The sequence below is a fragment of the Entelurus aequoreus genome, linkage group LG06 (genome assembly GCF_033978785.1).
Source record: "Entelurus aequoreus isolate RoL-2023_Sb linkage group LG06, RoL_Eaeq_v1.1, whole genome shotgun sequence".
In the NCBI taxonomy this organism is placed as follows: domain Eukaryota; kingdom Metazoa; phylum Chordata; class Actinopteri; order Syngnathiformes; family Syngnathidae; genus Entelurus; species Entelurus aequoreus.
The window spans coordinates 55,065,760-55,092,681 of record NC_084736.1 but is presented as its reverse complement, the minus strand read 5'-3'; the positions used below and the strand labels follow the sequence as shown (position 1 = coordinate 55,092,681).

General features: G+C 37.9%; 1 protein-coding gene across 4 annotated transcripts in view; it reads right to left on the bottom strand.

The window, feature by feature from the left end:
* Positions 1 to 11,487: 11,487 nt before the first annotated feature.
* slf1 (SMC5-SMC6 complex localization factor 1) overlaps positions 11,488 to 26,922 on the bottom strand; it is a 92,681-nt gene continuing 77,246 nt past the window's right edge. For 3 of the 4 annotated variants that reach the window (XM_062050989.1, XM_062050990.1, XM_062050991.1), the window contains exon 18: positions 11,488 to 12,233. In XM_062050989.1, coding sequence (XP_061906973.1) covers positions 11,722 to 12,233 — 512 coding nt within the window. In that variant the 3' untranslated portion in view covers positions 11,488 to 11,721. The remainder of the gene's footprint in view (positions 12,234 to 26,922) is intronic. The other variant, XM_062050992.1, reaches the window with a different exon arrangement.

The following is a 26,922-nucleotide window of genomic DNA, read 5'->3' as shown; positions in this document are numbered from 1 at the left end:
CGAATGTATTTTTCTATTAAATATATATATATAATATATATATATATATATAATATATATATATATATATATATATATATATATATATATATATATATATATATATATATATATATATATATATATATATATATATATTTTATTTTTTTTAACTTGCGAATTGTTGGGCGTGAGTAAAAAATGTTTTTACATTTGTGGAGTTTTGGCAGTAATTTCACTACATAGATTGTGCTTCCCTTCATCACAAAGTGGGGTTTTTTTCATGCACCAAAACAGCATTGAGTGCATCCTAAAGACAAGCCTCTTTGATACATGGAAATATCACTTGCTTTCATAATTGGTTTTATTATAGTTATTACATTGTTGAAGTTAATACTTTTCAAATTGTTTTGGCACTTAATTGTGTTTTCGTATACAACAATTATTAGCATATTGTTTTTAAAAGCACTTTAAAAGGCCATTGTCACTACCTTTAAGAAGAATACGTCCACTACTTGGACAACAATATGTTGGCATGTGTCCATTTGTGAAATCAGAGGTCACTGATGTTGGTTGTTGATCTCTTCTAGTTCAACCCAAATATGTTCAATGAATAGAATAGAATAGAATGGACTTTATTGTGATTATATTTGCATACAACGAGATTAAGGACTCCAATTTAAGGTGGTGGGAACAAATATGGGGTAAAAATAAATAATAAATAAAATAAATTACACAACAGGCAATAAAGAAAAAAACTAACAATTGAAATAAACAGACTACTATCCAATAAGAATAATAAGCAATCCTGTACAATATACAAAACACTATAGAAATACAAAATACTGTACAATATACAGAACAAGACAAGAGTACCGGAGTAATAAATAATGGGGTTGAGGTCAGGGTTTTCCACACCAAACTCATCCAATAGATTATGCTTAGGGCCCCAATTTAGCCAAGGGCGGCCCTGGTTGTAACATTATTGAAAGCATACATTTGCTTAGTTGATTGATTGAGGGATTTGTTTCCATAATGTTCTGCATATGATGTCTGTAAGACAACCCTGAATTTAACACGGCTCGTCTCTTATTCATTGAGCTTATTTATTTGCATTTTTCGGTATAATTAATTTTATAGTAAATGTATATTTTTATAGTTTTTTTTATAGTGGGCGGGTGCAAGACGTTATCTTCCTTCTGGGGGAGGAGGCATAGCAAAACAATAATTGAGTATCACTTATTTAAACAACAGACTTTTTAAATAAAGTAGCTGTTTTTGGAAAAAATGCATTTTACAATAAATTAAAGATAAAAAATGCCAAAATGATAAAGTCAATGCACAAAGAAAACGAAAGGGAAAAAGTTTAGTGACTGCACTACTTCATTAATCACCATCAGGGCGCCACCTTCCCATACACAGATCACACGCTGTGCGTAGGGTCATGCGATCCATGCAAACGTACCACAAAACATATTCCTAGTCCCTCCCTGCATGTCACTGATAAGAATACAATGGACAATTGCCCTCAATATTGGCACTGTATACGCCCTGGGTTTGATTCCAGGTTAGGGCTGTGTCAGGAAAGTTTGCAAATGTATGTTGTGGTTATGGTAATTTTGTTATTTTGCACCTGAAATACATTATTAAACAGTTTATTTCCCATTAATTTGTTTCAGTACAAAAGTGCATCACATGAAATTCTAATTTGATTAAAAAAGTTTAATCGTTTCACATAAATTTAGCCAGCCTGATCACTATTATCTTAACAATTAGCAATAGTTTTGCTATGTTGTTTGCTTTACAACCTTTGAGACACATTAGTGACTTGTGTCATGGCTGAATTTCTCCAATTCACCGCTTTGTGGCGTGAGTGACAGGAAGAAAAGCCCTGACTCGCTTGGAAGTGAGCCGTTTGGCGCTGTCGTATTCTAGGGATAAAATACTCTTATATTGGGGTGAAATAGGGCCGTTGTTCAGACATTGGAGTACACGCATCGCAGTGAGGCCTTCAGGCTGCCTCACATCTAATCTTGTTCCAAAATGATTCCTTATGTTCATATTTTTGTGCATCTTTTGTGTCACACACACACAAACGCTCCAAAAACAAAACACCGTTGGCGGAATACGCTTAGAGATTTCTGGTAAACAAAGTGCATCTACTTGTTCGCGTATAAAAACATAACGTTACGCTTCCTCTCCTTGTCAGACACACAATGCAAACATGATCTGTGTGATGCGGTGCCCCCGGCTGGCCGTTCCCTCTCCATCTGCCCCACCTCCACTTTGATGTGCGCGCATACGAGGAGCGAGCTTTTTGTGTGTGCACGTTTATGGAATCAAAAGACACTCTGCTGTTGTCTCCCCTGCAGCTGTGTAGACTGATGTGAAGCTACATCTGGTGTGTGTGTGGGTGCTACTCTGATCAGTCTCTATGTCCCTACACATGCGGACTAGTTTTACCTCGTCTAAAACAACTTTACCGGGCTTCATATTGAAGGATCACTGCTTAGCTTGCTTTTAAGGAAGTCTGTTTGTCTTCCTCGATGTTCATCTCGTTGCATATCCACCTCCGTGCTTAAATATGGTCAGATGAGGATGTGTCACTGCATGTGAAGATTGACGTGAAAAACAATAATAATGATGATACCGTCTCTCAAGGGTCATTGCTTCTACAAACACTGCCCTATGAAGTGTGATGCAGTCTAGCCAATGCTGAATAAGTAGTGTGGAAAATGTTGATCTTCAGCCCTTAGCGCACCTAAATCTTACTGATTCACCTCTTCTCACATTTAATTGGACAACATATATACTATTTATATTTGTTTCCCTCAGTCTCCTCTAGGATAACACAAGTAAACACACCATGCTTCTATTGGCTTCCCTTGTTGGTCATTTTAGCGATTAATTTTATTCGGTGCCCCCATTACATTATAACGATCCATTTTTGAAAAGTCGTTTTTAGGCCAGTCAGAAGAAGTTTTTCTAACCTGTAACTTGTTTTGAAAATGTTTAATTGTAATTATTATACCAAATAATACATTGCAAGAATCTGCTTGAATCAAGAATCACGTTGAATCGAATTGTTACACCAGTAATCCAAATCGAACTGTTAGATGCTCAAAGATTCAAACTCTTAGTAAATAGTGTAGTCGTGTCTAGGCCTGTGCCGATAAAAAAATATGTTGCTGGATGATACAATATTGTCAGCATTATTTTGAGACCAAATTAAGCACTATTGTAATCATAATACAAGATAATAATGCAAGTCAATAAACGGTTATGTTTCATTTGTGTTTTTACCATAACGTAGTTGTAAATAAGTGAACAAACAATAACAATGAAATGGCCTGTTGCACTTCAACAAATATTAAACATCTTGCAGCGTAGCTTTTTCCCTAGTGGAAAAACTGAACCGGGTGTTGTTGTCATCACTTTCCAACAAATTTAGCATAACAGCTCGTTCATTTGTGTTGATGGGCTAATCTTGCTCATTCCGTTTGAAGCCAAAATATTCCCACACATTTTTTGCTTTGCAATCATTTTTTTTCTGTCTATTTTTTGTTACCTTGCGATGCTTCTTCCTGGAAGCCAGCAGTGCCGCCTCCCCTCACAGGGACAAAGATTGTGGATGACTAACAAGAGGCTGTTAGGCTCTGTTCCTATTCGAAAGCGAGAGACGAAGAAAACACAGACATTTCAATTTATGATCAAGTTCATTTTCATTTATCGTTCGATTAATTGACTCATTGTATATCCGCCCAGGCTTAGTCGTGTCTTGTTGTGACCGATAAATTCAATGCGGCATAGTTTTTTTTCCATTTCAAAGGTAGTATTTTGGAGTGAAAAACTGACCTGTGCAGTGGAAAAGCTCCCCGGTGCACATAGCAAAGCCCATAAAAGCACGTTTGGATGCTTTTGGAGTGGAATAACTTGATCTTAAGCCCATTAAACACCTTTGGGATGAACTAGAAGAGAAAAGAATGTACACAGACATGCAACACAATCTTGTAGAAAGTTGCCATATTTCCTTCCAATTTCACTCAAATATATATTTTCATCCACATGATGTATTTTGTTTTGCTACACCTTTTTTTCCAGTTGTTATTTATTTAGTGTTTGCAAGCATACCTAAGTGTTTAATGTCTTGTATGCTGTCCACATTTCAGTGCTGTATAAAAGAATGTATCACCAGACTGAAAGCTGTCAAGACAAGAAAATCAGTCATCTTTGCACCCAGTTGAAATGAGACTATTTATTTTTTAACTTAAACTGTACATAGGCTATAGCTACCTTATTGAAATGATGGTTGTATTTTATACCGTATGCTTGTTGATGGCCTGCTATTGACATTGTTAAAAGTAGCTGTTTACTGTATGCCTGCCTCATTTTCTAAGACGCGTGTCTTTTGTTTTTGTGTCTGCCTGCCTGCAATGTTTGCCTGCCTGTGGCATCATCATCATCATCACCCTCATGTGTGCAACCTGTGACAACTGGAAGACTGCAGGAACACAGGGGGCTCAAACAGAAATTAAATGCATCTGATGTTTGTTGAAGAAAACAAAATTGTCCATTTTTTTTTTACTTCAGTTGTTTTTAATTATTGCAAAAATATTTTTCTTGCAAAGGAAGTGAGTATTTTTTTTAAATTTACCTTCAATACAAGAGGTGTATAACACATGTGATCAGAATATAATATAAATGATATTCTGGTTGCCATATTGATAGATACATTATAAAATGTACTACAACCACAAAAGGGCTGCTACTATTTTGATATGTATCGACCATCTTCGTCGACTAATCACATTATGAAGCACACAACTATTCAGTGACTAATGATGATACTGAAATATCGATACTGCCAATACCAGATGTTGATGCTCTTACATCGATTCTCAACTCAAAATATCGATACTTTTGATACTTAAGTTATTAGTGATAATGTATGTCATTAACAGGAACAATGTGTAAAGTAAATTATTAACACATGAATATTTTTTCTTCACCCTAGGTAGGTACGTAATGCGCAAGAGCAGCGGCACACTGTCATTCAGTCTGTATTTGTTTAAGAAATTTGCTGGCAATTAAAATGAGTCACTCAATATTATAAAACAAGTGTATGTATCCTTTTATAGTAGGCTGTTTGGGCACACAGAGTTGAATATAAATAAGATAACTCATTCAGTGCAGAATAACACTATTTGTGTGACTTTATATTGTTTGAGGATTATGCCCAAAAAGCAGCAACACTGTTATTTTACCAGACACATTAGGCATAGTTTCACAAAGTATCGGCCTGAATTTTACTCAATTTCGGCTCGGGTAGAAAATCAGTGGTAGACTTAGACTTAGACAAACTTTATTGATCCACAAGAAAATTGTTCCACAGAGTAGCTCAGTTACAAAGGATGGAAAGTGTACGGCTGGAAAGGATAATGCAGGTATAAAGTAGACTAAAAATGTACTGTAGTAGCAATATAAAATATAACATATATGTAATATTTACATATTATATATACCGTACAGTATATAATACCAGCGCCCCTCGCGACCCCGAAGGGAATAAGCGGTAGAAAGTGGATGGATGGAATATATACTGATATATATTATATTTTTATATATACCATACATATAAAGACTAGCTACCTGCTCTTAAATTTAGCTTGAAATGTTTTTAGGCAAGAAATGTTTGTTTATATTGTATATGTGCGTTTATAAAAATAACTAGTAAACGTTTGTACATTTTAAATCAAGGGCAAGCAAAAATGCTGACATAAACAAAATATCAATTGGTACGTTTTATGTATTTGCCTTCCGTTAACCAGCCCAAAAAAAGCATTGAGATTAAAAACCGTTTTGATGATGTGTTTAGACAGATGCACACAGGCACATAGAAATCATTTGTCTGGCAGACTTTGGCTAAAATGATAATTAAATCTATTTTTCACACAACTTCGTCTGTTAGCTAGCTAGCAAACAAGCTAACTATCTTACAGAGGAAAGTCGGACAGCACATCTTCCAGATGTCAGACAAACCTCAGCTTTAAAAGCCCCCGCGTCACAAGTGAACTGTCACGAAAATAAAGGTCTGATTTGAACATTAAAAACATTATTTATGTCTTTGACTCAGTGCCGGCCCAAGCCTCCATGGGGCCCTAAGCAAAATTTGATTTTGGGGCCCTCTATTTCTGCCAATAATATTGATTGTTGATCATTCACACACCTACTATAAACTCATTGCGGCTCTGGCAGTGTTGTTTACATTATCCTATTGTCAGCCTGGCATGTCTTTACAAATGACATGTCATTTATAAAGATATGGGGGTGGCCCAGTTAAGAACATAAATAATACCAATGAATGAACGAATGATGTCCAGAGTGCCACATATGGTTCCTAATCTTAAAATGTAGAAAACATTCAGCTACAAGAGTGGCCTGGGGTTGAACAGTCCAAGTGATAAAGCTTTGTATTTACAGTAAAAGTGTCATCTTGTCTCATCAGTCTTGTACATATTAGTCTTTAATTACTAGTTTATATTTTTAGTTAATTGTTCATATTTAATATTTACTTTGTACAAAGAGAGTGCAGTCTACTGAAGTTAAATTCCATGTGTGTTAAACATAACTGGACAATAAAGCTGATTCTGATTCACTTTATTATTTTTGGTAACAAAAACCTGAAACAGCAATGTGCAGAAATAATTCGTAGTGCAAGAAAAACAATAAAGTGCAACAATAAAATCACTTAAATATATATAAAAAGGAACAAATTCAATTGTACAAAAAACAACATAATTAAATTAAATATCAAGCAAATACTTAAATAATATTACTGAACAGAGTTACCAGAAACAAGGTAACATAACGGTTTATAAACAAATATAAAGTTACTACATATTAAAACTATGTAAATGTACAAAACGATGTGCAAAATTTTTTTTGGGAAAAAATCAAAATAAACTACCTTAAATTAAGGTCCTTAATTCACACATTTGACCATCACATCACAGTTTTGTTCCTCTGTTCTTCACCACCCACACCACTCCACCCACTCCTTAAAACCTGTGCTTCCTGGCTTTTCTGGAGGCAAAGTCATTTATGACATCACTGTAAGAAATCTGATGGCCGACTTTGTTATTAATACTAATCACTGCCATGAACGAGTCTGACTCAGACACCTACATGCAAAAAATAAAAAATAAGAATTTTTTGTTAATTGCTTTTGGGGGCCCCCTGGTGGCCGCGGGGCCCTAAGCAAGCGCTTAGTACGCTTATGCCTTGGGCCGAGCTCTGCTTTGACTTGTCTAGAGCGAGGCCGGTGTCGTGTGAGATTGTGTATCCCGTGTTAAAATAGATGTACCACTCCCGTGTTTGGACAGAAATTAAAGTAAATTTCAATATACTCACTCAAATTAAGATATTGTAAGTTGACAACATTCTCGGCTGTAGCGGAGAAATCTGCTGAAAAGGGGACAGGAAACACTAGCATCACCTTCTCTTCTCTCCGTTTTTCCGCCCGCTGTGTCAGCCCCGCGAGTACGCGCACACGCAGACACACACACCCCTCCCCCATCCCCCATCCCGTGGTAAACTAGTGTCGACCAATAAAACACAAAGGAAAAATTTTTTTTTAGAAACAAAATCCAATCATATTCTAAATTTTCTTTTAGATGGGCGGGACAAGTTGGGACCATATCCAATCACAGTTCTTTAAATGGAAGGGGGGGGGGAGGGTGTTGGCCAATCAGATGCTTTTCCTTGTGAAATGAGGAAGTTTTCACCGGCAGCACCATAACAAAAAGGTGTGGATTTAAAGGCCTACTGAAACCCACTACTACCTACCACGCAGTCTGATAGTTTATATATCAATGATGAAATCTTAACATTGCAACACATGCCAATACGGCCGGGTTAACTTATAAAGTGCAATTTTAAATTTCCCGGGAAACTTCCGCTTGAAAACATCTATGTATGATGACGTTTGCGCGTGACGTCAATGGTTGAAGCGGAAGTATTGGGACACATTGTATCCCAATACAAACAGCTCTGTTTTCATCTCAAAATTCCACAGTATTCTGGACATCTGTGTTGGTGAATCTTTTGCAATTTGTTTAATGAACAATGGAGACTGCAAAGAAGAAAGCTGTAGGTGGGATCGGTGTATTAGCGGCTGGCTGCAGCAACACAACCAGGAGGACTTTGAGTTGGATAGCAGACACGCTATCCGACGCTAGCCGCCGACCGCATCGATGATCGGGTGAAGTCCTTCGTCGCGCCGTCGATTGCTGGAACGCAGGTGAGCACGGGTGTTGATGAGCAGATGAGGGCTGGCGTAGGTGGAGCGCTAATGTTTTTATCATAGCTCTGACGAGGTCCCGTAGCTAAGTTAGCTTCAATGGCGTCGTTAGCGACAGCATTGCTAGGCTTCGACAGGCGGTACAGCATTAACCGTGTGGTTACAGGTCCAGTGTTTGGTTCGGTGTCTCCTGATAGTAGTATTGTTGATCTTGTCTATCTTTCCAGTCAGGGGCTTATTTCTTTGTTTATATCTGCATTTAAGCACGATGCTATCACGTTAGCTCCGTAGCTAAAGTGCTTCACCGATGTATTGTTGTGGAGATAAAAGTCACTGTGAATGTCCATTTCGTGTTCTCGACTCTCATTTTCAAGAGGATATAGTATCCGAGGTGGTTTAAAATACAAATCTGTGATCTACAATAGAAAAAGGAGAAAGTGTGGAATCCAATGAGCCCTTGTACCTAAGTTACGGTCAGAGCGAAAAAAGATACGTCCTGCACTGCACTCTAGTCCTTCACGCTCACGTTCCTCATCCACGAATCTTTCACCCTCGCTCAAATTAATGGGGTAATCGTCACTTTCTCGGTCCGAATCGCTGTCGCTGCTGGTGTAAACAATGGGGAAATGTGAGGAGCCCTTCAACTTGTGACGTCACGCTACTTCCGGTACAGGAAAGGCTTTTTTAAATCAGCGACCAAAAGTTGCAAACTTTATCGTCGATGTTCTCTACTAAATCCTTTCAGCAAAAATATGGCAATATCGCAAAATGATCAAGTATGACACATAAAATGGATCTGCTATCCCCGTTTAAATTTAAAAAAAATAATTTCAGTAGGCCTTTAACGTGTTCTATATCATAATATGTGAACACCTGGGACATACTGAACAGGGCACCTTTTATTTTGAACGCTATAAGATGCCATCAGCAGGCGAGCCAATGATTGTGGCATTTACACAACTGTAAGTAAATCTTTGTGTATTTGCTGCTTTCGGGTCTGACGCACTACTGCATAAACACTTGATGATGAAGGCATGCATTGGAACAACACACATATTGTACTTTTTAAAAAAAAAAAGTTTCTCTGTGTAAATGCGTGGAAAAATGCAGAAACCTTGAGGCATGATGCAGCTGACCAGAGGATAAACTAGTTTGAGAAGAATGTTTTTGTATTATTCATAAGACTACTGTGCTTTTCAGTTTTGTCAATATGGACTATTGTGTGTGAAGTCCCATTTAAGATTAAATTAAATTTAGGAATTAGGCCATCAAGTTAAGATACATGATTGTGATGGTTGAAAACATGTGGCTGAAGGAACTTTTTAGTTTCCCCCCGCAGGGATTGCCACCTTATTGTGGTCAGGGGGTTGCGTACCATACCAGCAAGAGCTCAGGTGCCTTCTACACTAAGCCGGCTGAGGTTATCCAGGGTAAATCCCACCTAACCTTATCCTTGTCCACACACACACACAATGGTCGTATAAGACCACCTGCCCCCCCTCCGTCCGCCGGCGCAACGTGACCTAGTACGCATGCGCGGAAAATGCGCACGTCAGTCACCTCCAGTGTTGCTTTGTGTGCAAGTTCTTGAATTCAATTGAACTTATCTGAACAATATCCAGTGTTGTAGTATTTCAATTAACTGGAATCCAGTGTGCTGTGGGGCCCTATTGTAGTGAATCACACCTGAGCCATCATAAATTAATCAAATCTTTAATGGACATGTGAAAGTAAACAATGGGATAAATAACATTTTACATAAATCAATCTAGGGATCTAGATATCTGGTCAGGACACTCCTCACTCTTTTGCCTTCACCTTCATTGTCCATTCGTTTTTGGTGACATTATATACTCTGGACGTAGACATTGAGTCCGCGACAAACATGGCGGACAATAACTGATAGTCTGCTTTGCCAGTCTAAATGCATTCGCCGTTTTCCGTAGTCTTCCCTCGACGTCCAGGTAATACAAAGCACACGCTACCTTTTTTATCACATCCACGGTAGCCCGCATTCTCGTTGACCCTCCTTCGACAAATGGACAACGTTTTTCGGTAAGTAGAATTCGAAATTCGAAAGTTCTCTTGCCGGCTGAGAAGCTGCAATCGCTTTCTCTTAAGGTATTCATGTGTGATTTCTCCTTCCGTCTGTACATAAACACGGGCATGTCTGGATGACTCGCCTCCATATTTCCAGTGGTTAGCTCAGAGTTACGAAACCGCTTTATTATGAAGCTGGCTGAGGCGCGTTCTTTCTGACGTCACTTCCTGTGTGGGGCGTGGTCTTTCTGACGTCACTTCCTGTGTGGTGCACGGTCTTTCTCGCGTCACTTCTTCTCCGAACTCAGTTTGTAAACGATCAATGAGTCCATACAAAGTTAGGAGCTGGAGATTCAAGAAATACACAGTGCACTTACCCGTGCCAAAAATTATCTAAGGAGGGGGACCTTAAACGATGGTTTGGTGTAGCTGACACTGTGCTTAGGCTAAATAATTATTCGTTTAAGGAGTTATCCGGCTTAATGTAGACAGGGCCTCAGTCTTCAGGTGGTCCACCCAAGTTGCACAGGTGTGAAGGTAGAGGCCTGAAAAAGTGAAATCCACTTCTCCAGGTTGGCGTTGGACACATAGCGAACAACCAAAGTGAATGAAGAAAGCAATGTTATACTGCATTAGCACAGAAAAAAAGCATGATGTACACAAGATGCCCCTTTTACATTTCTCACAAATGCCTGCCGAGCCCTAAACCAGCCCTGGTTTAAGATCAGATGTTACCAGACTTTCCATGTACTCACCCGCGCTGTCATTGCCAGGCTGCATATGTGCAAGAGTCTAAGAAATGTGGAGATGAAGGATTATTTCATTTACCAACACTATCATTTTGTATTTTTTCATTCAATATACATACTACAAATAAACAATCTAACGTACGGGTTGTGGATTCATGTGAAGATGTTTAACATCAAATGCCGCAAAGCATTCTGGGAGAGCTTTCGGAACTTAGCAAATCATACTTGTGTTTGTAGTGTGAAACGTGGATATTGAAGGACAAAACGCAAAAATATAGCGTTATTTAGGGTAACAATTCTACTCAGGTGAAATATTCCTTCAATGCGCAATTACATTTCAGCATTCCTTTGATTCCTACTCATGCACAGGAGGGCGTGTATTTTCATTTGGAGCATGTCTCGCCACTCTGGTATGAACAAGGCAATTCTTTATTTTGTTAATCCAATCGTACAAAGAAGCTTGAGGTAGTATGTGAGTTTAAATATGTACATTATATCTACAGTAAATACACTCTAACACTTGTCAATAACAATTTCTCATAGTCATATATATTAGTCAATGTATACATTTGTAACATGAAAAACTGTGCAAACATTTGTCACTTTCCTAATGTACCTTCATGTGCTCAATTACAACACCAACGTCTTCAACGGCTAATTTCTAAAGTCTTTGTCGACTTCAGCCAAGAGTATTTGTCCTTGAGACTCCAGATTCTCCAGGATCTCCATGAGAAGCAACGTATTCTCCCCTTCGTGCTCCTTCACCACAGCACACACTTGCCCTGACAGTTTCTGTCTGGCAAACTCCAGCAGAGTGTCTGTGTCGCGTACGAGTCTCACCGCTCGTTGGTCCGTCCAGCCTAGCGTCACTTTTTGGAGGGAGTGCCTCTCCAGGGCCTGGACCAGTTTGTTCCCCAGGCCGGAAGCCATGTGGCTGGGCTCCATGCGTCCGGGCAGGCCCATCTCCTGCAGGTGGCACACAATGAGGTGTGCTAGCATGCAAGAGCCCGCCTCCAAGAGAGTGTTGTTTATCCCCTCTATGGCCTTCTTCAGGTTGGAGTCACCTGCTTCTGCGCTGCGGACAAGCTCCGCCTTCTGACTTTGTGCGGAGACCAAGTCCAACGCAGTACAACCTTTTCCATCAGTCAGCTGGAGAAGCTCAGAACCTGGAGGAGATATTCAGTTCAAATTTTGTACCCGTGCATTAAGTATGGTCTACAAATACATTTTCAGAGTCAGGTAGGCCTGAGTCGAGTTTGGACTCTTTTGTTTGCTTTTGTTGTGAGTGAGCGCACGCCTCTGTGAAAGCTCGGAGTGTGACAGCTGAAGAGCTGCTTTGAAGCCATTTTGGAATCTGCACTAGCCTACAACAGGCAGCCTTGTTTTTGGATTGACTCCAAAAAAATCCGCCATGTGGAGCACATCTGAGCACTCTACCGAGGTCAGCACTCATTTACCTGCTAATGGAATTCATCTACATAAGAGTCAAACATGAGGGGCAGCTGTCAAGGACATAAGAGCACACATTTGATCAAAGAGGGTGGTGGTGAGTCAGCTTGTTTCCAACAGGTTAAAATACAACACAGTAGTGCTGGTGGACATTACCATATTAATCGTAGTACCAAACAAAAATGTCACCTATACGATATAACTCGTAATATTGTTGTTTGTATTGTCATTTTAACGTCCGGGCTGCGCCAAAATGTAACGGCAGCCATACTGCTACTTTGCAGGAGCATTTTTACGTCACTTGAAAAAACTTTACGAGAGTAAGGATGTCAACATAGCAGAGCACAATGGAAGCTAAACCAACAAAACCCGAAAATAAATTGGTGGCAAAAACAGGAAGGAAGAACTGCTTCGTTTGGACTAAAAAAAGTCAGACATCGACCAAACAACTGTGAGCTAATCTGTAAAACATGCCACAATGACTCGTTCCTTGTACAAGTCTTTCCTAATATTTTACTTCAAAACACCACATTGGGGGATGTAACAATAAATGGTACAAATGATAACTGCATTAAAACTCCCGACGGTTAGTATTGCTGTTTAAAATCAAAATGATTGAAAACCCGAGATTTATAACTGCACTTTCATAAAATCACGGACTGACTAGCGCTAGCTCGCTAGCTTAAATGCTAACATGAAAACAAAGGCATTAACGACGTACCCCAATCTAAACTTATATAAACACATTACCAGGGATGCAACGTATCAAAATCTCTCGGTACGATAATATCATGTTATTAAGGCCACGGCTAGGGTTGCAAAATTCCGGGAATATTCAAAGTTGGAAACTTTCCATGGGAATTAACGGGAATATATGGGAATTAATGGGAATACACATTGAATGCAACATGCTAGATCTTGCAGCATGATTATTAGCTAAAACAACCTGATTTAATGCAAATTCAGTTGAATTTCAACCCTTCACTGTGCATTCCTCCATCACATGGGCAGTGCATTCTTCCATCACATGCACAGATAATTCCCAGCGTGCTACACACTACAGCAGGACTATTGAGGCCACACTAGTATTTGAGCCCAAGGACTTCATCCAGTCAGGTAAGTTTTGATGATATTACTAGAGTAAATATATTTGATCTATGGTATTTAAGTTTAATAGAGGTGTAAATGCTTGTTACTGTATGACTGTAGACTACTCCAGCAGACTTCCACTCAAGCTAGCTAGCTGTTCTTGTACTTGTTAAATGATTTTGGGGCCAATATCTCTAGCTAGCTAGGTTTATGTACCACCACAGTCTCATAATGAACCGAAAATATTTCTCCGTTAGCCGTGATGCTAATTTTCTATATGTTAAATCCCATTAATTTATGCTAACAACATTAGCGATCCGAATTTACCTTTTTTGTGATCTGTAAAGTTCAACTAGCAAATACGAAATCAAAATGTGTAGTTTCCTCTGCCTTCTGTTCTGCATTTATTCATCTAGCCTATTTCTATTAATTTGTCCAACAGCAAAATATTTTTAAAGACTACTCCAATTGTTAAGCTGACTATTTATATCTGTGTGTGGCATTGCATTAGTGTTTTACAAGCTTCTCATCTTATTCTACAGAATAAGATGGACGGTGTCCAACTTTGAATAATCAAAAAATGGTCAAAATTTCCAAACTTCCCGAGCTTAACTTCCGTGGTAAATTTCCGGAAATTTACCGGAAACTTTCCACCCCTTTGCAACCCTAGCCACGGCACAATATCATTGTGGTATATATCCAAACAAAATGCCACAGTGTGTAAAATGAAGTGGCAGGTAACAGTGTGGGTGACATTGAAAACAGGTGTGTAAAGTGTCTTGCCAAAGGACACAACGGCAATGATTAGGATGGCGGATGCGGGTATCGAACCTGGAAGCCTCAGGTTGCTGGCACGGCCGCTCTACCAACCGAGCCACGTTGCCCCATGTCGTCACGGTATGTGTGACCAAAATGATTAGAGTTATCATTTTTATGACGGTATACAAAAGTACTTAAGTACTAAGTTTTATTCAAAATAAATAGAAATGCAATATATTGTTCTTGGCAAAATAAACAATAAATATTGTCCTGAATTCTTCATGGAAATTATTGTTATTTGAGTGTTCTTGTTTATTTTAAATGGGTCATAATATGATTTTAACACTTTCATGTAGTCTACATAACGTCCAACTGTAGTTACTGACAGGGGTTTTCTGAAGTGTTCCTGAGCCCATGTTGTGATATCCTTTACACACTGATGTAGCTTTTTGATGCAGTACCGCCTGAGGGATCGAAGGATCATTGTATTGTGTTTTTTATTTACGATTTACACAATGTGCCAACTTCAATGGTTTTGGGTTTTGTATTTCTCCATGCACAAGCAGTGTCACTGGTCCGTGAGTTTGTCACGTTTTTAGAATTATTTTCATTTAAAGTGGCAATACTACCTAACGGGAGTTTTACCGAGATTTATCATTAATACCGCTAATCATAACATCCCAAGTTAACCACATGTCAGCTATGGGAAGTTGAGCTACAGCAATTCATCTGTTTTCTGCTTGATACGACAACGGAATTTTCGGGTCTTCGACAATTCCGTTAAAAAAATTCCTAAAAAATAAAAATCGTTAACTTTCTCCATACTCCACCAAAAGCAAATCCAGTGTTTAGCTTGTAAACCCTTCACTTATTATTTACATCAGCGTTATGATGTGCTATTACATAAAGAGATAATTACTCACACTAACAAGTGCCAACATGGTGCAACTACGCTGACAAAAAACATATAAACATCCACACAATGTTGGTAATTTCCTCTTCCAGAACACAGTTCTGTGCTTGGGAGCTGCTGCAAGAATGGCAGGTGAAGTGCATTTAGGTCGGTGCTGGGTGTCAAACACTGTACTGGAGATAAATACAACACCTGGGGGATTACACCAGAGCACGGGATAATTACACCATCCTCTCCGTGTGTGTGTGTGTGTGTGTGGGTGTGTGTGTGTGTGTGTGTGCCAGATGCAATCTACACACACATACAAAGTGCACAGTCCTTTGGCCTTTAGAGGGCAGGCAAAGACAAGAAATATAAAAGTGAGTGAGTGGGGGAAGGAGTTCAATTGGAGCAAAAAGAGAGACCGAGGGATGGAAGAGGATGCAGTGCAAGTGTCTGTCGTCTGAGGGGAGGCTGGGAAACAGGCAGCCCCACACAAACACCCTCTCCTCCCTCCTAAACACAGGCAGGGCGAGTGAACCTCCGCCAACGTCATCACATGTCCATTGGGAGCTGCTATCTCGCACCATGAAACAAGCAATGAAGTCAAAGACGCATCAAAGAAATACATACGCAAATAAGCGAAAACATTTCTTTGTAACTCACCTCTCAAAAATATACATATAAACAGAATTAGATGAGGTGGTAATTACTTGTGTGTTAACACCAAAGCACTGGCAGGTAAATCCAGCGAGAATTACAGGCTGACGTTTCGCATTTTTGCCAATAACAGTGATGTGACTCCTAACTGATCTTATTATAACATTACTACAGTCTAATAACCTAACAATAGCTAAGTAGCATGTAATTAGCATGTAAGAACAGTCCAAATAACTATATCCAGTTACTTAGAGTAGTACTTTTTACCTAATCAGCATAGACCAGGCATCCCAGCAGGCACAAGACATTGAAACACCATTGAGAACTTGTTAAATTAGGTCCTGACGTTGAGCAACTCAAACATAACGTTGGAACAACATGCTTTCTGACGACGTTTAATCAATGTCAGGTTGTGACGTTGATTTGACCTTTGAAATGCTTTTGACCATCAACATTTTCTCATTTTACAAATACAACTATTTTGCGACATTGTTTCAAAGTCAGTTTTAAAGGACATGTATGTATAATCAACGTTGTATCAATGTCTTGTGCCTGCTAGGATGACCAAAGTGTATCCCAAGGGTCCAATAGCAGTCCACAGGTCATGTTCTTATTGGCCTGGTTTTGCAAAATAGGTCCCCCATAAGTTGCATGTATACATTTGAGTTACGAGCCTCCTCACTGCTTGTGGCTGTAGTGATTGTCAGGATGAGGCCCATAAGATTTGGCCCTAAATATCCGGTCTTACTTGCCAGCATTGGCTGACACCGTGCTGTACAGTGCAAGCATTTTACTTGCATTTGCGACTAAAAATAGATCGTACTGGAGTATTGGGGGGAATGACCACACGTGCGATTACAGATTGTAACCCTTTCAATTAGCATGTTGCTCCTAAAATAAATCCATCTAAATTTGATCAAACGAGAAAAATGTTCGCCCATCTGTATATAATGTTTGAAATAAACTTTAACCATAATCAAATGGACAAGTGATTAACGCAGAAGTGTCACTGATCACTCTGTCTGTGCCGAGAGCTGTGTGTGTCTCTCCATCCTGCGTCATTTCAGGCTCACGCACTTTTCCCGTCTTCCAACACGGAGGAAACAAGGTCTTAGTGGAAAAGAACTGGTCAATAAAAGCCGTTTTTTTCACTATCTTAAAACTTGACACAAACTGTATTACACGCTAGTAACTACGAGAGTTGGAGGGAATATTGAACAACATATCAATGATTGAAGTGACAAACCTGCCATCCAAACAATACCCTGTTTGTTGACAAGAACATACAGCCATGGAAGCACATTCAATGTATTTATTCAGCACAGGTAACACAAACCAGTGAACAATTCAAAAGAGCTGCCGTTTGAGCCTACAAACTGCCGCTGCTAGCCTGCGAAGCTAACAAAAACAGCTCAAGCTAAAATGCCTGTGAGACTTAGACTGAGCGTGGACTCGTCACACGTCACTAGACAACAAGCACCGTCTTTTAAAGGCACACACACAGACGCACACACTGCTCTCATATGAAACTTATCTCAACTGCGTTATGCCAGATTTTTTTTAGATACATATTATTATGCCAGATACCTATTATTTACTTTACCTAGTAATTACATTTATTAAAGAGTAATTATTTTTTGGTAAAGTAAGGAGTAACAATAGTTAATGAGTTTTTGAAATACATTTTCAGAACACAGCATCATAAAGCAGTTGGCAGGTTGGTGTTCCTGGGTAAAATCTTTGTGTGTATGTCCTATAATATTGTTTACCTATAATAACACCATTGTTAGAGTTCAATTATGTTCATGTTGCTGCTGACGTTTAAACATGTCCTCTTAAACCAGAGCACTTTATTTCACATTTTGTTCTTGTGTTTTCGTGAGCTAAAGAATTGAGCATAGCTAAATGGTTTATTTTTTTATAAGACTGAAGATTTACTGCACTTTTTTTATTGTGCCTATTGTTCACAATCATTATGAAATACATCAAAGGTCTGCTTAACAATGGAGCCTATGGGAGCTGTTCAATTCTGCCTATAGAGCTCCTATAAAACATCCAAACACCTCCATTAGGGTTTTATATACATGATGTGGGTATATAAGTAATGTAGTAACATTTATAATAACATTTATTATTTACGTATTTTGATCATTTTAAAGCATACATGGCACATTCATTTCAAAAACGCATCACAATGTTTGCTTTTTTTTCTGCTCAATGTATGACTTTATGCCAACTAACATAATAAAACATCACTTACTGTATAAGGTCTGCTGTCATTAAGATGCTGACAGCTGGGATGTTCATATATTCCCATTTAGATGAAGAATGTCTCATTGGAAATGGGGTGGGGAGCGGGGAACAGGTGCTTTTTGTGTCGTTCTCGCCAGTTCCAGGTCCTAAAAGTGTCCCAACTTTTCGGATTATCTAACCAGACGTCTCATGTCCAGGGGAGAGTCATGATTTATGAACTACAGACAACTTACAGGGAGCAGGGAAGCGAGGAAACAGACCACTCGGTGATGTAAACATAGGCGCTGCTGTAAATAGTTTGTCTGCGTTAGCGCTTATAATAACAATATCACCAATAGTTAAGTCAAGTCACAAAATGTAAATTGAAAATTGTTGGCGCTTTTTGAATGGATATTTATTGGATTGTATGGGCGGAATAGTGGAGCTCCCTGTTGCTCCGCTGTAAGCAAACTTTTATTTACGTTTATTTCATATTTAGAATGCATTAAAAAAAATCCATCCGTCGTAATGTCTTTCATCATGATTGTGAACGATAGGTAAAATTCCAAAAAAAGTGCAGTTACCCTTTAAGTTGTGATACTATTATGCACAACATACTTTTTTTTACCTGTTGGTTCCTGTTTTTGTGTATTTGGGATCCCCATCAGTCCCAAAAAAACTAAATCAAGGCATGGTAGAGATAATTAGTTACATCAACGGATATTTCCATTTATGGGAGAGGGACAAGCGGTAGAAAACGGATCGATGGATGGGTCAGTTTAAGGGCCAAACTATATCGGGATAGGAGTTTTGATCTATATAGGAGGGTTGCAGACGATGTCATGTCCGTTTTCCTTCTTCGCGGCTTAATCCACACGATGGTCAATCACCTTGAGCGTAGCATTAAAACAAGTGAGAGTGAGTGTAGAGTTTGAGCAGTATATGTTGTATTGCTGTTCCAATCGTTTTAATAGAGAAATAGGAATTGGCTTTCATAGAGTCCTGAAAGAAGAGGTTAATAAAGGTAATAAAGTCAGGGAAAAACAAAAGTGTGTTAAAAGAATTGGCTCTTAAAAATATCATTTTCATCATCTTGTAGAATACAATCGGACCATGCTCGTGTCTGCAGTGATCACTTTGTAAAATGTTGGTTTGAACATTTAATTTGTTTGAAAAACTTTCTGTGACGCAATCAAGTTTACTATATTAGTAATTTTTGAGAGCAGAACTAAATGTAAGAAAAGGACAAGAGATTGCATTAGTTTGTGTTGTTTTGTGGTTACTATGCCTAAATATAACTACAAAGACATGGTTGTACAAATAAACTAACGTCATGTTAAGTCCTAGTAATAAATATTGTGATTGTTGGTCCAATCCACCATATATTTGTTGTCGATTTTCATAACATAAACTACTAAAAGCTTAGTGGTTGTTGTGCAGGAAAGCAAAGTGCTTTATTTGACACGGATGACCACATTATAGCATCTTTGGTGATATTTGTCATATATATATATATATATATATATATATATATATATATATATATATTAAATATATATATATATATATATATATATATATATATATATATATATATATATATATATATATATATATATATATATATTATGTTATATATATACATATATATATATATATATATATATTGATATTCATCAATTAAATACGCTTAATATTATTAATAAAGTAGATGAATAAATATATTGTAGGCTCAACAGCATATACTAAATCTTGATATGGCTATCAAACATTGCTGAACACCATAAAACATCTGCAGACATGAATTGTAGATGAGACTAATATTTGGAGCAGGAAATCAACTGCAAATAAACATATATTTTCTTTCATTAGCGTCACAATCACAGCAGCACGGCACTTGTTATGTCAATCAAATAAGTTACTTAGTGATACACAAATAAGTCCAACTTTGTCTTTCACGGACTAATGTTTAATTTCTGGACCCCTCAGATGTAAAGACATGATGTACCTCCAATCTTTTCTTCTCTAAATACTGTGTCAAATAAAGTGAAGTTTTGGTCTTCTTGGTGATGATAAATGGTTTAAATCCTCAAAAAAAAAAGTTCTTAAGAGTGTATTATGGTTGTACGGTATACCGGTACTGGTATAGTATCGCGGTACTAATGAATCAAAAATGGTACTATACTGTTTGAAAAGTACCGGTTGCCGGGCATCACGGCGCGTCGTCACGTCATGACATTGCTAGTTTTGCGAGCAGAAGAGCATGTTCGACAGTGCACATAGACGGAGTACTTAGCAGACATTGTGTAGACAGAAAAGGGAGGACGGAAGCATTTTGGCTGAAAAACTAAAGATAAAGGTGAAGTTATAACACTGAAACGCCCTCAGGAAGAGGTGCTTTAAGACACGGCTAGCTAGCCAGCGGCGAACGTCCATTCGCAGTCGGCAGTGGTTTAGCTACTTCTAAATCACTAATCCTCGCCTCCATAGCGACAAATAAAGTAAGTTTCTTACAAGTATTATTATCACTGCAGGACGAGGAATAGCTAAACATGCTTTACTACACACTGTAGGAGGATATGATAGCTAACCGCTAACAGCATGCTAGCACCCTGAATGTAAAGAAATGCCATGGGTGAATCTACACCTGACATCCACTGTAATGATACCAAGTACAATAGCGTATCTAGTCGATACTGCTATGATTACATCAATATTTTTTATCGTCACAAAATCTTTTTTCTTTTTTTTTTAAAATTCACATTATGTTTATAAACTCAAGACATACCTCGCTGGACACATGAGGACTTTGAATATGACCAATGTTTGATCCTGTAACGACTTGGTATCGGATACATTTGTAGTATCATCCAAAACTAACGTAAAGTATCTAAACAACAGAATAATAAGTGATTATCACATTTTAACATAAGTGTAAATAAAACATGTTAAAAAAGAAAGTAACCAGATATTAACAGTAAATGAACAAGTAGATTAATAATAAATTTTTACAGCTTGTCCTTTATAATTTTGACAAAATAGAATGATAAATGACACAATATGTTATTGCATATGTCAGCAGACTAATTAGGAGCCTTTGTTTGTTTACTTACTACTAAAAGACACGTTCGGGACAACATTAGAGTGTATAAATCCACTCCATCCCATTTTAAATATTTTTTTCACAATTGCTTATATATTTGCCTCTAAACATTTCAAAATACGCCCAAATTCAGGTAAATAAACTGTAGCCTAATGAGGCTTAGACCATCACATGAAACCCGGAAGTGCCCGGATGTCCCTCTCGATCATGTGATTGCAACCCACCTATTGGCCAGCCCAACACTCGTGTTAGTGACAGTGCTAGCACAGTTTAGGCATGTTCTCTGTCTTTGAGTGTTTCAGTAGGCCTTATGATGGCATTGTGATTACATGCATGTGTGCACACGTGTGCATAGTTTTGAGTTATAAAAATGAAATTGTGATATTTCAGATATTTCATATTGTTCCTAATTTTTTTCTGTGCTACAATAATATGTTCTGTGCTACTAATTGTTTTCATTTAGTAGCATCGGTGCTACTAGGGAAAAAGCTAAGCATATAGCCCTGTTATAGCTTCTAGCTACTTTGTTTTCCAACCGTGGGAACGGGGAAAGTGAGCTGAAAAGAAGAAGTGGATATTCACTGACAACACTAGTTCTTATTTGAGAGCCTATTTTTCTTTTCAAACAGCATGTTATATGTTCATATTGTAGTGTTTGGTATTTTTGATTAACACTTTTTAAAAATGTAATCACTTAACACTGATTAAATTAATTGTAATTAATTTTAATGGCTGATGTTGATTTGAGGTACAAGTATTTTGAGTTACAACCTTGGTCATAGAACCCATTAAGATTTAGACATAGTTAGGGCTTCAGTTGAACAGTCTAAGTACCCAGTAGTGACATCTGTCTTCCTTCATTACCACAGTCGATGCTTATGCAGAACTATTCTTGAAGGAATTTGAAGTTTTGAGCCTCTGTAGGATTAAAACAAGCCCACCGATTGTCATTATAATCACTATTGCAATTTTTCCCGTGCTAAACCATGTCTTATTATTATTTATAGGACATTAACTTTTTGAAAAGTTTTCAACATTACCAAGGTTGTAGGAAGGGAGTGCACCATTAAAATAGTGTCTTTTGAGTGTTTAAAAAAAAAAAGCCTTTGACATTGCGAGGCAAAGTCAAATGTCTGAGTTAAGTTTTTTTTTTTTCCATTGTGTGGATTGTTGCACTCGCAGAGCTCCCTGCTCTTATTCTTGAGGTGTAATCACTTAGAGGTGAGGTAGAGGTGGCCTTTGGAACTGGAAACGATCAAAAAGCAAACAACCTGGATGAGGATTACAGTAGTGGAAAAAACTAACTCAGAAACTACTTTACAGATTTCTACTATTGTTAGGCGTAAAAAAAAAGTACAACCAACTTAGTGGCAGTTTGGCACATTTACCGAGAAGGAACAGAATCACAATTTTATCAAGTTTTCAAGAATACATTTTCCCTTTTGCAATGAGCCCAAACATGAACTGACATTAGTGTTTACACTCTACAAAGTGTGCTCGCTTAGCAATGAATTCAAAACTAGGCAATTATTTTGGATCACAACATTTTTCATATAGAATGCTACCTCAATTTAAAAGTGTTTTGAGATAAGAGCCATCTCTCGGCTAGTTGTTATGCTTTAGCGCAAACCACATAAGGTTTGACCCAAACATCTGGTCTTACTCGCTAGCATTAGCTTATAGCTAGAAATCTTTGTTTTCCAACCATTGAAAGGAAGTGATTGGACGTGAAAGGCAGTGCTGGGAAGAAGCAGATGATATTTATTGAATTAAAGAAAGAAATCATTAAAAACATGACGGGGCTAAGCAATTGGAGCGTATGACTGCTAATCTGCACCATACTGAAGCAGAATGAGTGTAATGTAGCCATGGATGTTAAAATAATATATAAATAACAGACATGTTCTATTAAAATATGGAGGAGATACAGTAGAAGTCCACTTCCCAAAGTAAATGCTGTACATTATTAGATTCCTTTTTAAAACCACTGTAGTTGTTAGTAGTACATTCTACTGTATGGAATTTCATAACATATTTTTTAATGTAAAAGTTTGTTTTTCTATTTAAAAGGCATATTACATATTAAAATGGTGCTATATTGGGGGCCAAGACCCAATGAAATTAATTTCAATTAATTTAAATACAAGACCTTAATTGGGTACGCTTGTGTTTTGAATAACAAGCTCTGTCACAGAACCAATTAAGCTTGTAAATTGAGGTGCTCCTGTAATTCCACCTATTACGCTTATAACAATAGCACCCTTTTGCTCTCATTGCACTCGATGTGACTTGTTTTGGTTTATTCATGCTTTATTGGCAAATAAAGTAAATAGTCATGTTTTTAATTTACTCTTTAAAAAAAGTGAAACCCCACCTGGACCTTGGAGATGAAAGAGGCCAGCCTAATGCATCAAGATAAAGAAAAATAACTTTGCCACCATCGCTTTGGTTGTAGCTCCCAGTGGCCTTCACTAAATGTGAGAAAAAAGACGTGAGCGTGCACATAATTAAAGATGATGCAGGGTGTGAGGCTGCTAAAACCTTGGCAAACTAATCTACAAACCATTACCCACCTCTTTTGATTTTGCATCTACTTCTACAACACTGATACATTTACACAGGTTTGCTCCTGAAGGGGCTTTAACTGCTTCTTGCAGAGTAGCAGTCAAGGACGAGGGAGACTTGGATCGAGTATTTAGTCCTGCCAACCGCCCGACTGAGATTGAGAAAGAAAGAAGGATTCCCAGCTAGGGAAGAAGTGGGAAAGCAGCATGGAGAGAAGTGCCTCTGAAGACATGAAGACAGGAGTGAAGCCGCACTCTCACCTCTCTAATAGCAGCCATGCTCAGTTCAACACCCACAGGGAAATAAAAGCAGAGCGCAATGAACTTTCTTTAAAACGTTGACAGCGATGAGGCCTCTGTGTGTGTGTCCAAAGGGACCTTGTCTTTCTAGAGCCACTGAGCAAAAGACATCACAATAACATCTGCAGGGATTTTGCTGGGTGTTGTATACAAACTGTGTGTATGAAAGGGGCGCTACGTGTTTAGCAACCCTTCCTTTCCTCTTTGAGCTTGACTAAAGCCAAATAATTAGATGATAATTTACACTCAAAACCTCCAACTGCCTTCATGGATGACGTTGTGCCATGTGACTCCAGTCAGTGGAAAAGACGTACCAGTTTTTACCCCTTCTACGCCCTTGTTTTTGCCCTCTCTCCTTGGCTTTGCGTGTTCACATCAATCAAGAGGCGTTTGAATTATCCCCCAAGTAGGATATAAGGACAAATTAACTCCCTCAAAGTGAAGTGAATCTTATCTATCTATCTTTGAATCTCAGTGAAACTAAAATAATGCTATTTGGTAACAGTAGAAGGGAACGTCAAACACAATTACAAATAGACAGAGTAGACATTGAAAGGGTAAAATAAAACACATTTTTGGGTGTAATAATAGATGATAAAATGAACTGGAAATCTCATGTAAAAAATATACAACATAAGGTAGCAAGAAACACGTCAATAATAAAGCAAATTATCACTTCATATTCTTTACTGCTCACTAGTGTTACCATACCTGAGTTATTGTGCAGAAATATGGGGAAACAACTACAAATGTGCGCTTCATTCACTAACGTTGTTACAAAAAAGATCAATTAGAATAATACAAAACTCAAAACCAGTGAAGTTGTCACGTTGTGTAATTCGTAAATAAAAACAGGATACAATGATTTGCAAATCCTTTTCAACTTATATTCAATTGAATAGACTGCAAATACATAATATCCAATGTTTGAACAGAGAAACTTCATTTTTTTGGCAAATAATCATTAACTTAGAACTTAATGGCAGCAACACATTGCAAGAAAGTTGGCACATGGGCATTTTTACCACTGTGTTACATGGCCTTTCCTTTTAACAACACTCAGTAAACATTTGGCAACTGAGGAGACACATTTTTGAAGCTTTTCAGGTGGAATTCTTTCCCATTCTTGCTTGATGTACTGTTTAAGTTGTTCAACAGTCCGGGGTCTCCGTTGTCGTATTTTAGGCTTCATATTGCGCCACACATTTTCAATAGGAGACAGGTCTGGACTACAGGCAGGCCAGTCTAGTACACACACTCTTTTACTATGAAGCCACGTTGTTGTAACACGTGGCTTGGCATTGTCTTACTAAAATAAGCAGGGGCGTCCGTGTGTAACATTGCTTGGATGGCAACATATGTTGCTCCAAAAACTGTATGTACCTTTCAGCATTAATGGTGCCTTCACAGATGTGTAAGTTACCCATGCCTTGTGCACTAATACACCCCCATACCATCACAGATGCTGGTTTTGAACTTTGCGCCTATTACAATAACGACATGACATCCACAGTTTCCAAAAACAATTTGAAATGTGGACTCGTCAGACCACAGAACACTTTTCCACTTTGCATCAGTCAATCTTAGATGGACTCGGGCCCAGCGAAGCCGGCAGCGTTTCTGGGTGCTGTTGATAAATGGCTTTCGCTTTGCATAGGAGAGTTTTAACTTACACTTACAGATGTAGCGACCAACTGTAATTACTGACAGGATTTTCTGAAGTGTTCATGAGCCCATGTGGTGATATCCTTTACATACTGATATCGCTTTTTGATGTAGTACTACCGCCTAAGGGATTGAAGGTCCGTAATATCTTTCTCCAGATTCTCTGAATCTTTTGACCGTAGATGGTGAAATCCCTAAATTCCTTGCAATAGCTCATTGAGAAATGTTGTTCCTAAACTGTTCGACAATTTGCTCACACATTTGTTCACAAAGTGGTGACCCTCGCCGCATCCTTGTTTGTGAATGACTGAGCATTTCATGGAAGCTGCTTTTATACCCAATCATGGCACCCACCTGTTCCCAATTAGCCTGTTCACCTGTGGAATGTTCCAAATAAGTGTTTGATGAGCATTCCTCAACTTTCTCAGTCTGTTTTGCCACTTGTGCCAACTTTTTTGAAACATGTCGCAGGCATCAAATTCCAAATCAGCTAATATTTGCAAAAAATAACAAAGTTTTCCAGTTCGAACGTTAAGTATCTTGTCTTTGCAGTCTAATCAATTGTATATAGGTTGAAAAGGATTTGCAAATCATTGTATTTAGTTTTTATTTACAATTTACACAACGTTCCAACTTCACTGGTTTTGTCGTTTGTACATAATGCTGGATATAGAGAATATACAAACCTTTTATTTACTGAATCAAAAATATCGAAATTCAACGATTTGGTGCATTTGCAAACATCTAAAATTATGCACAAAGCAAACTATAACCTGCTACCCAAGAATGTACAACAATTCTTCTCAACAAAAGAGGAGAAATATAAACTTCGAGGAAAATCTAATTTAAAACATGTGTATGCTCGTACAACACTTAAAACCTTTAGCGTATCTGTATGTGAAATTAAATTATGGAATGGATTAACCAAAGAAATCAAACAAAGCACCAATATGATTAAGTTTAAGAGACTGTTCAAACAACAAGTGTTCACAAAGTACATGGAACAAGAATTATGATGAACATCTTAAACCCTTTTTTTATTACATTTTTAAATAAAGATCATTCATGTATTTAATATTTGTTTACTTAGTATGGTATATTATTTATTTATTATTTATTCACTGTTCTGTTACAGAGAACAA